This window comes from Pseudopipra pipra, chromosome 1, assembly GCF_036250125.1.
Source record: "Pseudopipra pipra isolate bDixPip1 chromosome 1, bDixPip1.hap1, whole genome shotgun sequence".
Classification (NCBI taxonomy): Eukaryota; Metazoa; Chordata; class Aves; order Passeriformes; family Pipridae; genus Pseudopipra; species Pseudopipra pipra.
The window spans coordinates 84,138,261-84,154,611 of record NC_087549.1 but is presented as its reverse complement, the minus strand read 5'-3'; the positions used below and the strand labels follow the sequence as shown (position 1 = coordinate 84,154,611).

Below are 16,351 nucleotides of genomic sequence, written 5' to 3'. Positions count from 1 at the left end.
TTCTCATGCTACTATTAAGTTCACTGTTCCAATTTAAAAATAAAAATAAAAAATTCAATGTGTTTCCGATGTTAAACCAATTTTGCAATCTTCCCCACTTAGTGATTTGTAGACTTAATTTTACAATTGAATTTTTCTTTAATCAAATGTCACTGATTTTTCTGGGTGTTCACATGAGGGCATCTTTTTTGAAATCAGAAAGATACACAAGAGTTAAGTAGAACACAGTCAAGAAGAACTGAAAAGGAAGGTTTTCTCTAACAAAACCAAACTCTTCCATCAATGTCTTTACAAGCTGAATAAAACATAAGCAGTGAAGTTACATAAACAACAAATTCCAAGTGCCATCTTTAGTATTATAAATATATAAAAAAGTATTCCAAAGATACAGAGATGAGAAAATAAGTGTAGCATCAGAATATAGCAAACGCTGGATGGGGTTTGTTACTAGCAGACCTCTGTTTGTTATTAGCAGACCTAGGTTGCCAATAACATGCCAACTTCTCCTTCTTGCCCTACTGCTTAGATGGCTACGCTTCAGTATTTGACTTGAGTGAAAGGTGAGAAGCTAGTATAAACGTAAGGTTCCTCGGCTCCAAGACCAACAGTGTGAGAAAAAGCTCCTAACATCTTCCCGCACCATGAAGCATGCAATGGCACTCCATTCTTTGCATGCTTCACACATTAGCTGGGTTCATTTAAATAACATCTGAATCGTACAAAAAACCCAAACAAACCAAAACAACAAATAAACAACAAAAGACAGTAAACAAACCAACACATCCACCCCCAACCCAACAAAAAACCTTAAAAAAAAAAAGAAAGCTCAAATCTTTCCCAGTGCATCAATTGGTAGTGCCCTGTGGGGCCTGACAAGGGGGAAGACGTATATTTGACATGTCATTAACCCATCCGATTTTCTTCACTAACCTCAGGTTCATAAAATAAAAGCAATAATCACAAGGAGTAGCTTCAATGCACTTTGAGGCCAATGAAGTGGCAGGCTGGAGACTTTCTTCCCTGCTCCTCAATCTCTATGGACAAGCTAAGATCAACTTCTAGCAACCCTGCCTGTTGGGTTCATACTAGTTAGGTCGCTAATACTGGTTCTCCCTCGCTGTCCAAGCGTGCTTGGAACAAAGATTATATTTTCAATTACCTACGTACTACACAGTGGGTTTGTAAGGAGGTCTCAGCTTGAGGATGCCTGAAATCCTGGGTTTTCAGACAAACAGCTGAAGTTGCAAGGGATTTCAGAAACACTTGCATCGGTAATTCAGAGTCCTGTGGCCTTCTCATAACCTACAGATGCAACTTCAAATTACTGTCACTAGACCCAAAGAGTTTCAGCTGAGACGCCAGAGAAGGCAGCTCATGTCTAAAGAGGCTCTGGGAGAGAAAAGCTACCAACCGATCTTAGGGTAAAAATCCATATAATCGCTGTTAACGATTAACAACCACAATCAAAATAACAAATCATTCTTTAGATAAAACTGGCAAGCACAATTTTATTTATTGTTAAAACAACTTTCTGCCTTATTATATCCCCCTTTTCTTCTTTTTCTTTTTTTTCTTTTAAATCTGCAGCAGTCACGCACTAAAAAACCACATACCGACAACTTACTTTTCAATATTAACAAGCAAACAGTGTTATTGATGCCAACCACTTTTTCCAAGAGCACTGACTAAAACAATTATGTATAAACATAATGCACGCTCAGCCTGGTGAAGCAGAGCAGCAGCAAATAAAGACTATGGTTTATTCATTTGCTTCAAACCTAGAGCAACAGTACTCTGCAAAATTAGCAAGTCTGCAAGCCTGAACTCTTGTTAGCATTTCAACTGGGGAATCTCCTCTCTTCTTCAAAAGAGACATCCTTTCCTATAATTTCAAAAAAAGGTTTCGTGAGGGAGAACAAGTACCAACATTTGCTGCTTTTTTCATTCAGCACAGATGCATTTTCAGATAGTTTATTTGTATACATAGTATGAAATATGTATTCCCTGATAAGCAGGAGAAAAATAGAGGTAGCTGTATATACCTTTCAACATTTAGACAGTTCAGTTATGCAACTTCACAGCTGCAGAGCATCTACAGCAACAAAATGGGTCTGACTGCACAGTAAAGCAAGTCAAAGTGGAGCTACCACAAACAAAGTGCATCTACACCTCTGCACACCTTCACATACCATGTATTTCGCAGGACTAAACATTTTATTTGGAAATGCAATAAATTATATTATTTTAAGAAATGAAAGAAGTAAATGCATAAACAGAAATAAAATTATTTTTTTCTGCAATACATTACTGACAGTACCCACCAAGTCAGTGCATATGTCAGCATCTCATTACTATGACTCAGCTACTTGCAAACCTACTCAGTGCATTGCTGAAAAGTTGGTATTTTCTTGTGTCTTTGACATACTTGTTTTAAAATTCAGCCTTCATGAGCATTCGTTAAATTACTACCTAGAGTGATTTATTAAAAGGAACTAGCACCAAGAGCTGTTTAGCAAGACAAATTTTCCTAGACTGCTTTGATAACCAGATTTTAATTGAACATTGTACCAGGAAGGGTAGGTATATAAATGCCAATCACAATCACAGAATATGCTGAGTTGGAAAGGACCCACAAGAATCATCAAGTCCAACCCTTAGCCCTGCACAGGACCATTCCCAACAGTCATACTATGTGCCTGAGAGAATCATCCAAATGCTTCTTGAACTCCGCCAGGCTTGGTGCTGTGATCACTTCCCTGGGGAGCCTGTTCCAGTGCCCAAACACCGTCTGGGTAAAGAACCTTTTTCTAATATTCTACCTAAACCTCCCCTGACACAACTTCAGGCCATTCCCTTGGGTCCTGTCACTGGTCACCAGAGAAGAGATCAGTGCCTGCCCCTTCTCTTCCCTCTCACAAGGAAGTTGCAGACTACAATGCATTTGTTCACAACATGTGAGCACACAGCTATTTTGGAGCCTTAAATACCTTTACATTTGATTCACTGGTGCTGTGCCCTGTATGCAACCGCAATTTAGCAAATGAGAATTTGGTATAAAAGCCAACAGCACCAAATCAGAACAGCAGAGATTCTGTACTTGCTTTGCAATGGTTCGAAACAACATGAGTTAGTAAAAAAAGACTTTTTGTTTATTCAGTGAAGTTTTACCTTATGTAACACCTAAAAGATCTGAAAATGTTTTTATGAAATTCAATTAAAGAGAAAAAAAAAGTCAGACAAAACTTGTGTTCACAGGAATGACTGAGCTTCTCTTCACTTTGCACATGTTCTGATACTGGGATTTACTAGTAATTTCAAAAAGACACGGTGCTCCCCTCTTGCTCTATATCTGTGTGCTTATTCACTGCAGAAAAGCAGTCTTACAGTAGCAGTCGAGCTGGCTCAAAGATTTTTGGCAACACAAATAAAACTCAAGTTTTCCCACTCTAAGGAAAAGCCAGTACTGTGTTTCTTAGGGCAGGAAGAAAAACTGCTTGGGAGTACATTCCAGGGCCAGGCTCATGCTTTTGCTGCTGTTGACAGCAGGCTCATGCTTTTGCTGCAAAAGACAACTGATGGGGCACCACTTTTCCTAAACCTCAGCAGGGGTTTCCACTCAACCCTTTCCACTGGCACAGCAACGGGAACAGTGCTAGCAGCTTCCAGCTAGTCACTGTCTGGGTGATGCCACCTGTGCTGCATGAAGATAAGGCTGGAGGACATCAGCAGTGGCAAAGGAAAGGTCAGCACCAAGGGGCAGGAGTTCCTGAGGCACTGATTCTGATCCACCAAAACAGTGCCATGTAACCTCACTAATAATTTATTTCTTTTCTCCAGGAATTCACAGACCTTCCTCGTGCCTTCTTGACAAGCTCAAAGCAATGGAGGCAGAGAAGCCTATTACTCGCTGACAGAATAGGACCAGCTCACAGAAGAATCACAGCTCAAAATCAGTTCTGCACGACCTCAGGTATATGCCACTTCTCCAGATTTTCCTCATGCAGAATCTCAGAAAACAGGAGAGTTTTATTTAGTCACCTGAACTTCTTCACTCTTATACGTTCAGGCTCATGTTAGTGAGAAAAATTTTAACAGTTTATTAAGTTGTGTTCCTACAACTGCACTACCAAGAGAACATTGAACAGAGAATGAATACTGCCCATCACAATACTTACAATGCTTTCTAATCCCAAAGAGAACTAGCTGTAGGTACATGGACAAAATATAATCAAGTATCTCCTCTACGCTTCCTGATATTTAAAAAGGAAAAATTATAAAAAGTCATTAAAATATAAGGCATTCGATATTTCTCCACGTTCACCGCCTAACATATGCTAAAATTGCACTTGCTATCTGGAGACCTATACTGACATTCACAGAACATTTAATCCAGTCAGTATTCCTCTCCAGGCTGTGTTCATAAACTCTTGGAATCACTGCCTGCTTTGTTTGTGAAGCAGACTTGCTGGGTTCATTCATCTTCCATTATGCCAATTTTTTTGTTTTCCCAGAACAAAATTGGAATTATATAAAAATATAACAGCCCACATAATCCATCTTGTATTTTCCAGTTGTTTTTCAAAGAGGAAGGGATTTAGAGATGTGGTTTAAAACATTTTGTTTGAACAGGACCATCCACAAATACAATCCTGAGGTACTCTGCAATTCAGTTACCACTGAAATTAAAATCACAGTTTTCTATTCAGTATGGAAAACATTCATCTTTCTGAATACAGAAAGCCTGCTGATTCCATACATTAAATCATTCAGATCACCACTCATGCTGCTGTCTACCCATTTGTTACATCTTGGATGAGCTGCAGAGGAAAGAACAACTGGAAGGATATAGTTACTAGGAAAAAAGAACTAGGGTTGAGCAAAGTAGAAAGAGGACAGGAACCAGGCTGAATGTATGAAATTAGGGCTTTCTTTGCTTGAGGGATGACAAAAAACTTCTTCACTTAGTCACACGCAGTACTGATCCTACCTAGAATGCCTCCCTTTGATGGGCAGCTCACCAACTCATATTCACTCACATGAGTCAAAGGCTGAAGAACCACAGGCTGGCCTCAGCAGATAAAACCACATTCTGAAAACTGCATTTTGGATTGAAAACATCCTCCTATTTACAAGAAAAACATTATGTTTCTTATGAAAACGAGTCTGTTTCTAACACACAAAGTTAACCAATTTCTGAAGCATTACAGTCAGGCCAATGTTCCACAAGAGGACGTAGTGATTTTTAGGAAAGTTCCTGCAGATCATAGCTCCAAGGACAGAGGAAGACCAGTAGAACCACTTACCTCTGTAATTCACTAAGCGCTCTACTTGTGGATGGGCTGGGGTTTAGCCTCAGGAAGTTCTGTTTTAAATTGAGATGAGTGAGGTCTTGGCTATAAAACAGGTTGGCAGGCAGGTGCTCCAGGCTGCAGCATGAAAGATCCACTGAGCTTATGCGTTGTGATGCAACCTGGAAGTCAATTACAACACCAATATGTTAATACTGTACTAAAACAAGAAGATTTCCCTCACCCCTACCAGCACAAGATAAACTGTTTTTAAGCACAGCAGAAGTCAGTGTCAGCATACATAGCTGATCTAACACAGTGCACATAATTGCTGCAAGTTATGCCATGATCACTTGCTCGGCCTCAGTGCAATAAACCACTGATCCACAGATGGCTAGCAGGGGAAGAAGCACAAAGCCTTGTCAAACCGTAATAAGTGAAATGGATTAATTTTCATCAATGAAGTCATGCGATACTTTACAACCAGAAAAAAAATACGATATTTGACATAAACTTTATTTTAGTCCTTTGCTTGGCAGTCAGCACCCTGTCTTGGTTTCAAGGGTCGAAAGTGGATATTCGATGGCTAAAGAAAAGAGTTATCCCCTTTACATCTTATTGGAGAAAAAAACATCACAACGGCAGCATCAAAGCACAGAGCACTCAGTAAATCAGAAGACTCGTCTAGGAGTGGTAAAAATGTGACACAAACAAAACTGAGATGTGGAGGTTTAACATTATTTTCTAGAAAGGGGGAGGTAAAACAAACACCATCTCTAGAGGCTAAAAAAATCACACCACTTAGCGCTATGTAGAGTAGAGCATCATTCCAAAAAGACCTATAGGCAACTACTTCAAGTAAGAACAACTCTGCCCCTTACCAAATCTCTAGGATACACGAGTGAACTACATCCTGCTGCTTTACTAATTTACTAGACTTTAAAAAAAAAAACAAAATTGCCAAAGCAAAACCAAAACCAAATCCAACACTGCAATGCAGAATTCTTATATTTTTCTGTCCAATATTATTAAAAATATCCTTTCATAAAGTAGCATTGTGGAGCTAGCTATATGACAAAGCCCACCACACAGTAACGCAAGGAGGATGTGGAGATGGTGTGGGAATGGTGGGGAAGGAGGAGTCAAATGCTAGGAGAAGCATTTTTGGAGCAGGCATGGCTTAACTCAAAGAAGGAGAAGCAAACCACCACTAGTTTAGACTTCTAGGACTGCACAAGCAGTGCTCAAATGGTTACATGTTCTGTCAGCTGCTCACTCCAAAAGAAGCTATTGTTTCATTTTGTCATTGGCACTTTTATTGGTCTCTTATGCTGGGATTCTGGATGTACAAGCACTACTTCTAAGGGGCAAAAATAGGAAAACCACGCCAAAACTCATAATCAATGCCTAGTGACATAAGAGCTTCTCAGCTGATGAAGGAGACACCACTCAACCTTCTGGGCAGAGACCCAACCCTTGCCACAGAATACTCTGAAACTAGAGGCATTGAGTTTTACAGACATTAAGTGAAGAAGCTTGCCACTGAAAGGCAGGCCACAGAATTTTTTTTTCTTGTCCAATGCAAGGTACACAGGCCTCAGGATAAGTGGTTGCTATTATAAACACATAGCAATAAGCTTCCAGAGGAATAGACGGTGCAGCGTTTTTCTCCAATGCAACCGTTAATAATCCAGTCCTCCCACATCTATTAGAATGCTTGAATTTTTGTTACTCAATTAGTTCAGTCCTTTTGTTACTGTAGCTACTATTTTTCTTCCCCTTGTAGTATGAGACAAAAATTATTCATAGGCTATACTGAGAAGTCATTTCTAAACGCTAGGTATTCAGTCTGCTGTTCACAGTGCCAGAATCTGCCCAGTATGGTACAGTTCTCATCACACTGAAAACAAAAGAGATGAAAAAGTGCTGACACCCATTAAATTAAAAAGGAGAATGTTTAGTTTCAGGTGTAATGCTTATATACACTGTTGCTCCAACTACTTTTTTGGAATAAGTGGTCTGAACAGCAATAAGCAACCCAGCAGTGCTTAACAAGGCATGTTACTCTAAAAATATCTAAAGTTCCAGAACTGGTAACTCTGAGTGTTGAATCATGACAACACAACCAAACAAAATCAAATATCCAAATTATACTGTTGCCTTAAAAAAGGATGCAAATAATTTCTTAAAATCATCAAGCCCTGTGAAATAAATCTAGTTAAAGGTAGTTTTGTTTTTTACAGGTTGTATGTTCTGGTTATTTTTTGTTTACTTTTTTTTTAAGGAATGCTCTAATGCAAAGAATTTAATTAATATTTTCATGTAATTGACAAATACTGAATGATGCCTCTACCAGAGAGATAATTGTAAAAGTTAAAAACACATTTTAAAAGGTGTTAGTTCTGGAATCAACTGTAATTTTATCAAAGTCTTCTTGTTACCAAACAGTAGTCTAAGAACCAACTTGTGAATTGCTACACGATAGGCTCATATAAACACACAGTTATTCTCACAGGCAGGGATAGACTTTCCTCTTATTGCTCAATACTGCTCTATAACAAATTCCTGCAGAATAGAACAAGATGAAAAACAAAGAAGAGCGACAAAGGAGAACATCATCTTAATAATACTTTCTTTCGTTCACCCATCAGAAACTTTCACCAGTTGAAGTTGAATATTGAAATTCTGAAATTACATTGTTTTTAAACAACAAGGGGATATTTCAGTCTTGCAATTGTCTTCAATTGACTTACGTGCAGCAAAACTGTGCATGTGTGTTTGCTATTGTTTATTAAGAGCAAAGACTTTTTTCTAAAAGGTGATACAGTTTTTTAATAAAGCACTGGGTTTCCCTGACTCACTGGGAAATCACCGTAAAGATAAGCTGATAAAGGGCAAGAAAACACTGAGTAGAATATCCCTCACATTCAAAGAATAAAAAGCATCTGGAGAAACGGACATTATCTGCAGAAAGTAGGGTTTCCACTGAAAGAAAACAAACAAACAAACAAACAAACCCAAGACATTCTGCTGTAAATAAATACCTCAACAAGTTATCTGGGCTGGGTTCAACAGACCTATGCTTCAACAGAAACAGTGAAGAGAGTTAGTGTGGTAGCACTGCTAGAGTAAAAGGCTTTCCAGATACACATGGAGCCCACACTAAGCACTTGATATGGTTTGCTTGGTGTTTTCTTCTGGAAAACTTTTAAGTATAGCTGTTTGATATGCTTTACGTACATATAAATTATAAAACCACAAGTAGCACAAGTTCACAACTCACCAGGCAGAAGAAACCATTGCCCAAACTAAACCCTTCTTATCATATCCTAAACTGCATACATCCTTAACACTTATTTCACATGAAGCCACTGTTGCACTTCTAGTATAACAACATTGAGGAAAAGGCTGGGGCAATGCCCTTCTTGAAGATGGTGTAGGACAATCTCTCAGTTACAGTAGCTACAGCATGAGCTGTAGAATCAATGCCCATCTTTGCCAGAGAAGCAAGACAGGCAAGGGTTTGACAACAGTGTAGCTCGAACAGAAAGCAAGATCTTGTACTTTTTAAAGCCTACTTCTCAGTTAAGACGTTTATTCATCAAAAAATGTAAAAGAACACTATGAAATACACTGCTTCTCCATTCCCTGGATACGATTTTTAAGCACTTTACAGTCAATCACCGTGTTGCAATGTCCTCCATTGTAATCTCAGAGGAACAGTAACGGGATAAGGCCACATTCAACTTTGCACATCAAACCACAAATTCCAATGGTAAGGTTTTTTTTCCCCCAGTTCCTGTTGCAACCTCTGTTATGCACCCTGGTCCTACCATGTTATAAGTCATTTTTTTCATTCTCCATTTGAGTACGTCAAACTGAAATGCAGTTTTGAAGAAGTGGTATGCAACTATAGCACGTGTACTACAAAGAGCCCTGGATCTATGCATTGCAAACACCAAAAAGCTGTCATCGTGCTTTTAATTTTCCCCCAGCAGCAATGAAATACAGCTTTGTTCTGTGAGTATCACAACAAATAATGCTGCCCAAGAGCGCTCTCCCTCCTTTGGGCAGTATGCCTTCTGCTCCTCCCCATCTAAGAGTTGCACACGTGCCAAAGAACTAGGAGTCTCCCAAATATGAAAACTCACTTTTAAACATCTGTTACTTGTGTCACAGTAGTATTTACAAGTATAAACAACAATTCAAGAAAGCTAGAAGTACCTTAAATTAAAAAAAGTGTTTTGATTTTAATTTTTTAGTTATTATATTTAAAAAGGAAACAATATTTCAAGACTTGTGAAAGTATGGTATGAGTTCACAGTAAATCTTTAGCAGCTGGCAACAAAAATATAGAAAAATACTTGCGCCAACCAATATTCTTGCTGTTTCTTGCTACACAGGGCTAAAACACCACTTTGCTTTGTCCATCAGTATAATGACACCTCTGTCACCAAGCTATGCAACAAGACTGATTATCGTCTTTGTTTCAAAGCCTTGGCTATACTACAAAAATGATCTGTTGCTGACAATGGATGTCAGCAATGGGCACAGCTGAACCCAGCTGTACGGACAAACACAAGCCTTGTTTACACAAGGACATCTTTTGGTGTGACCTGTGGTGTGAATTTAAACCAATGTAATTATGTCTTTTTCCTGTTTACAGTGAACCCATTCTGTATAGTTCTATTCAGATAAGAAATTACTGCTTAGGACTTCAACAGAAGACAAAATAACTAAACAGCCCACACTGTACAGGCAGCCAAACTCCCAGTCTGTTTGAACTGAGTTGACAATGTTAAATTATACCTGCTGTAGACATGCTAATGCAAAGGCAGTGTAATCTTTCTCCTTTAGGATTTGTTTCTAAACAGTTTGATAATTAGCACATCCCACCAATGCCTGCATAAGGTTTAACTAAACAGTGATACACTGGCTTGAAATATCTAAACTAATTTAGAGCAAACAGGTTCTCCTCACCTCAGAACTAGCCTTCAAATCCTAATCCTCCTTTCTATTCAAACATCAAAGCCCCACTCAGCAGAGAGGCCTCCCTCTGCTGAGCTGAATTCCACAGCCAGGAAACACACTGGTGCCCTTAGCCACAGCCAAGAGCTGAGGAACTGCTCAGACTGGTAAACAAGCTAATGCCAAAAACAAAGGAGGCTGGGGGAAAAGGAATAAAAATGTTTGCTTTTTCTTTAAAGTCACATATTTCCATTTTAAATCACAACTTTTGAAACTGGTGCGACCCAAGGGTGAAAAGGTACTGTACTGGCTTTTCTGGCCTCTTCTTCTTGTTTTCTTTTAGAAGTTAAATTAGATGCATGATAACTCAAGCTAAGGGCTCGCACAAAAAATATAAAACTCAGCAGAAGCTTGAAAGCACATCACCAAGATTCTCAAATCCAACAGGCAATGACATAGGTAAGAGTAATAATTGCCTACTAAGACAGAGGGCAGGAGCACATGCCAGCATGGTAGCAGCATTCACAGGGCACACACCTCTCACCCCATCTCTCCTCTGCACCTGATGCAGCCAAAAGCCTCTGGTACAAACACCTCATGCCAGCAAGACTCAGGGGCTCAAATATTATTTAACTTGTCCCTGTTCTGCTCTTTGTATCTCTGAACAAAGTTTTACATAGCATGCCGAAATAGCTCACTTCTACCTTTAGCCCTTGTGCAAACCTCTAAAAACGTAACTGGAAATAGTATTAACAAACTAATATGGAGAGGGGGAAATGTAGAAGGGATTAACCAGAAGTTGCGCTCCTTTACCTTTAGTGATAGGAGTCCAGAAAAAATTTCACTGACATGAAAGTCAGTGTCCCAAGATTTTTCACACACAGAGAAAAGGAAGTCAAGTTCCGCGTGGAAACCAGAGGTTTGTTTATGTTTGAATACTTGTAATCACCGCCAAAAGGAAGTTGTGGGTTTATTTTTAGGGATCTATTTTTAGAGAAAGTATTATCTCGATATTGTCATTTGATGGTACTAGAGGAAAAAATGGTTTCCTTGTACTAAACTTAGAGTCACCATGTTTCCTGTAAGTAAAAAAAGCCCCTCACTCCCAGAAAAATTAGAAATCCTTTCAGGGTTCTCTTTTCTTCATTAGATGTTGAATCAACTTTTGCAATAGGCTAATGGTGCTGCTTAGTCTTGCAAGTGTAAAAAAATCTGAATAGTTATCCTCAAAGAAAACAAGCCTTGGTTAAAGGCTATTTTCAAAAGATGCCACTGATGTTGCTGGTATACTAAACTCATTTTTAGGTCATACTAGACTAGAGACTCATTTTCAAGCCTCCAAGCACAACTGGCACAAGAAACAAACCAACAACTGCATGATCACCTTCTCAAAAGCCAGCACATCCCTGACCTCCAAACCGTCCCCAACACACACAAACATGGCAGCCCAGAATCACAATGGCACATTCAAATACATGGACTAAGATTATAAAGCTAAAAGAAAATATCAGAAATTCCTAACTGCACCACAAATAGTCTGTTGCACACAGTTGTTCTCTATAGAATGACCAAAGTCGATAACCAACAGCCAAAGGTAAAAATAAAAATACTAATCTAGAAATTCAGATTGCGTGGAAACTAGGGTAAAATTCTCCATAGTATTCCTCCACAAGAAGGTTATCCTTTGCTTACAAGACTAAACAGATACCTGAAGAGGAGACAGTGCATCCAGTGACTCAAAACTATGAACTGGCAGCACTGTAAACAAGCAGCATCCCAAATAATTTAAAATAAACTACTTTACCCTTGCATATCATTTTTCGCTATGCTCATCATTGGTGCTGCTCTGTGGTCAAGGCTTTGGAAAAAAGGTATTCTGAACTGGTTTTGACAAGCACTAGAAATGCCTGTCCTTAATGCCTTTAGAAACAACTGAGGTTTGGTAATACAAATCACTGCAACAATGAACTCTGTAAAGACCTTACAGCTCATTATAGTATTTAGAAACACATATGAAACAGGTCAATCACCTAGGAGACATGCCAAGGCAAATACGATGTAGGGCCAATTTAACCATGACACTAGTGGCTTCAAACCTTCTTAATAGACTGGAGGCTGTATTTTGTATTAAAAAGCTCTGCAAATCTGTGTTCCACGATGAAGCTGGTGTGGAACTTTCTCACACAGCTTTTCCTTGTTAACCATGGCTGATACGGGAAAGTCAGACGTTAATATCTGATAGTATCTGAAATAAAGATGAAGCTATATGCAGAAGTGCATATGACTTATTACCCATCATTTTAGTTAATGAGAGAATCTTCTGTGCTAAAGGAAAAAGCAGTCTCGTGGTTGATCATCTTTCCCTGTCTCAAAGGCAGATGAAGCACAGGTGAAAAGCAGGTACATCTTTAGCAGTAATGCTCAGTTGTTGCTCACTGCATTTCCTCAGCACCATTCCAGTAAAACAAATGCACAAGCTAATCATCTTAGTCTCCCATTTTGGAAATGTATTTGCAGAACTGCAATCAAGTTCAAGAATTGATTTCTAATTACTATAGAATTTATTTATATAAGTGTGGTCTGTAACACCAAGAGTGTGGTCAGGACTCAAACATTTCCTCCTCACCAGAAATAAAAATCCCGTTACTAGAGTCACAGATCAGCTTTGTCCTCTTTATAGAGTTCATACTCACCTTTCATAACAGTTTCTGAACACAGTTGTCAAACTTGTACTAAAAAAATAACCAGAAAACTGAGGCAGATGGTCAGAACCAGATAACTTTGGAGGAAAAAAAAAAAAGCTAGAAACTGCACTGCTGCTTTAGGTAGATCTGTACATAAGTTGAGGAAAGATAGATTACAGCTGTGGAGGCTCTTGTATAACTTACTTGTATAGTATAAACTAAATTCAAATATATTCTTATTTTCTGCTAGTTTCACAGTGCAAATAAATGTATGAAGAGAACATTCTGCACTGACACAAAAGGAGTAAGGCCAATATGGCAGTACACCATTCTCCCTTAAATTTGCTATTTGTGCTATTTTTAGCACTTTTTAAACATAATGTACGCTGACATCATAATTTAGTTTTTCTCTTTTCACAGCAGGGTAGTGTTGTCTGGAACACCACACACTTCCACTGCAGACTTGAAGACAAAGGTGACTGAAACAGGGAGGGGAAAATACAAAGGCTCCCAGGAGAAAACTCTGATGTTTGATAGGTTTTAAACCAAGGACCTCTTTCTGAATATTCCTTGCATTTTAAACAGGAGGGTTCTTTGTGTATAGGCACTTAAGCTCCACACAACAACGTATTCCCCACTAAACATGATGTCCCTATAGTCATAGATGTCCAACTCCACCTGGATGCAATCAGTGGTGTGCAGACACATAGGGCTGTGTGCCTGTACATCTCTACCTACCTACATGTATGGTGCAGCCATGCACAGGCACCTTACATGAGGCAGCCATGCATTATTTATAGTCCTCGTCTCTCATTGCCTCTCTTCCTCTACCTGCCCTGTTGAACTGAGCGCTAAAGCAGGAAATAATTGTAGCATGAAGCTGTCGACACACTTCCTGCTCTCCTCCAGCCCAGAGGGGAGAAGTCCTGCAGGGTCAGATAACCCGCCTTGGCATGCCCAGTGGCACACTCTATTTGAAGAAGATAAAATTTGGTAATATGTCCTGGCTTAAACTCTGCAATACTGAGTTTCTTAGGCAGAAACTGACATGCCATTTTAACTCTATGCCCTGGAACATGGAGGACTGCTAAGCTTTTTTTACTCCAGCCAAACTACTAATGTCACGAAACATGTCATGTCATAGTCGCAGTCAACACTTACAACAGCCATTTCACATATTGAAAAATGTTTAGCTTTAGCTGTTAGAAGTGTCAAACAGCAGGAGCTTGCCACCACATCCCAAATACAAGATCACAACAAGTTCCACCACTCCATAACACCTTACACAAACACCTCTCTCTCTTCTACATTAACAGTGTAGCTTTTTAGCTTTTGCAAGTGGCAAATGGGGAAAGCCCTCACCATATTCTCCTCACTGTTATCTGCACATGCTTTGTCCTGTCCTTATGCATTTGACATTCAAGTAGCAAACAGTGGCAGATTTGCTCTGCAAGTAATTGTGCCAGTTCCAGAACCATCATGACAACTTTATGCAGACAAAATTCTTTAAAGCCATGAAAATGTTCCTTTCTTTCCCCTCTGCTCCCCCTCCCAGTTGCATAAGCTTATTTTTCAACATTTGGCAACAGAACGAATGCATTAGATCACAAAGGACCAAATCTGTTGTTGTTGTTTTCCTTTTGAGCTTCCCTAATTAGGACTCCAGTTTTTGGAAAGTAAAAGGAAAGAACTGAACTGTAGTATAGAACTATCAATATTAACGAACAAGACACATTTCCAGCTTTTAAAAATATTCTGTTTGAGGCTAAATCAGCATATCTAAAAGTGACCTATTTGGAATAAGTATGTCACCAAGTTCAATATTTAGGTCAGTATTTGTGCAATAATTCCAGTCTGTCCTGAAAACAGGAGTTCTGTTCACCTCAGAACACACACATACAAGAAAATTAATTCTAATATCTATTCACAAATTCCTTCCAAAAATTTACTGGGGCAGAGCATGAGAGATGTCTTGGCTATAATAGATTTCACTGTTAGAATGAATCTGACAACAGAAGTGATGCCCATTTGTAATTAAATTGAAACCAAGCCTCTGCAAACATGAATTCAAATCTTCTTTAGCATACACATATTTATTGCAGGAGTGATGCATTAGGATTTGTCTCATTCTGAAACACCGCTAAAAAAGTCAACATTGCCAATATTCTGTGGGGGTAAAGACTGCAGAGCAAGCATTCTTTGCAAAGTCTCCTTTCAAGATGGAGTTTGTTATTTAAAAGCTGAAATAACATCATCCTCTAGCTCTTTTGAAGAATACAGAAGACAGATATGAATATTTTTTCATAGTTAAAAACTGAATTCAACAATTTTAATGAAATATTTTACCAGGGATTTCCTTCTGCATTAAAATTTATAATTAAAGCTTTCATTACACTAGTAAGTATCAGAACCCTCAGTTTCCAGTAGCACACATTGGGAACATGAAGGACTGCAGAAAAACTACCCCTGAACGTAAGTTAGCACAAATGTTACTTTCAAAACAAGTGCCATTAAACAACATCTATATTTAAAATACAGTCTTAAATATTCATAACAACTCACAAAGGTACAAGTACTATATACAAAACCAGAACTAAAGAAGAATCTGTAGGCATCATGTGACCTAGCCCCTAATGAGCAACCAGAAGCTCATTGTTTGAGAGCCATATCATCTCCCTTCCTAAATTTGCTTGCCTTTAGAAACACAGCGCTTTACACAGTATTTTCTTGGTTAGCAGTAATATTTTAACAGCTTTGAACTTGAGTAGTTTCTAAACACCTGAAGCAGAATACCTCATATAAATGTTGGGGTTTTTCCCAGCATGAGAATGTCAGCTTGCCTGAACTACAGAGCTGAAGATGAAACTTTTTCTCATTTACCTATACATGTAAATCAGATGGGTTGCACCTAACAACTAAGCACTTGTCCTCCAGCTGATGCTGTTTGTGTCCATTTGAGTTACTTTTGCAGCATTACTAGTTTACTTGTTTCTGTTCTTCAGAAACAGTGTTGCTGTGCAGCACTTCCCACAGGACTGCCTTGCATACTATCAATGTTTGTCTGTGTTTTTCAGTCTAAGGATAGAAACTCCAAACATCAAAAAAGCAATTTTTTTCCTCAAAGCACGTTTTACCAACTAAAAGAATAGCATAGCAAGTTTCTCCAGTTCTGATAGTCTGAAAAAACACTTGAAACTATGTATTTTCTTTCTACTCTTACATAAGAAAAATGGGAGGTTATCATGAGTGCATGGGGATATGTTCTCATGCTGGCTATCATCCCGATGCTGTTAGTCATTTGGGTGAACCAGAAAGAGAGAAGCACAGCATGGCACAGAACAAGCTTATGCTGCCAGTAATTCAGAGGGGGTTTCTGGCCATTTTTCTCTGCTTCTGAAGTTCATTGTTTTC

General features: G+C 38.8%; 1 protein-coding gene across 1 annotated transcript in view; it reads right to left on the bottom strand.

The window, feature by feature from the left end:
- The window catches only part of PHLPP1 (PH domain and leucine rich repeat protein phosphatase 1), a 133,727-nt gene that overhangs the window by 40,579 nt on the left and 76,797 nt on the right, over nucleotides 1-16,351 (bottom strand). The window contains exon 4 of the mRNA XM_064662643.1: nucleotides 5,304-5,470. Within this exon, the coding sequence (XP_064518713.1) occupies nucleotides 5,304-5,470 (167 nt within the window). The remainder of the gene's footprint in view (nucleotides 1-5,303; nucleotides 5,471-16,351) is intronic.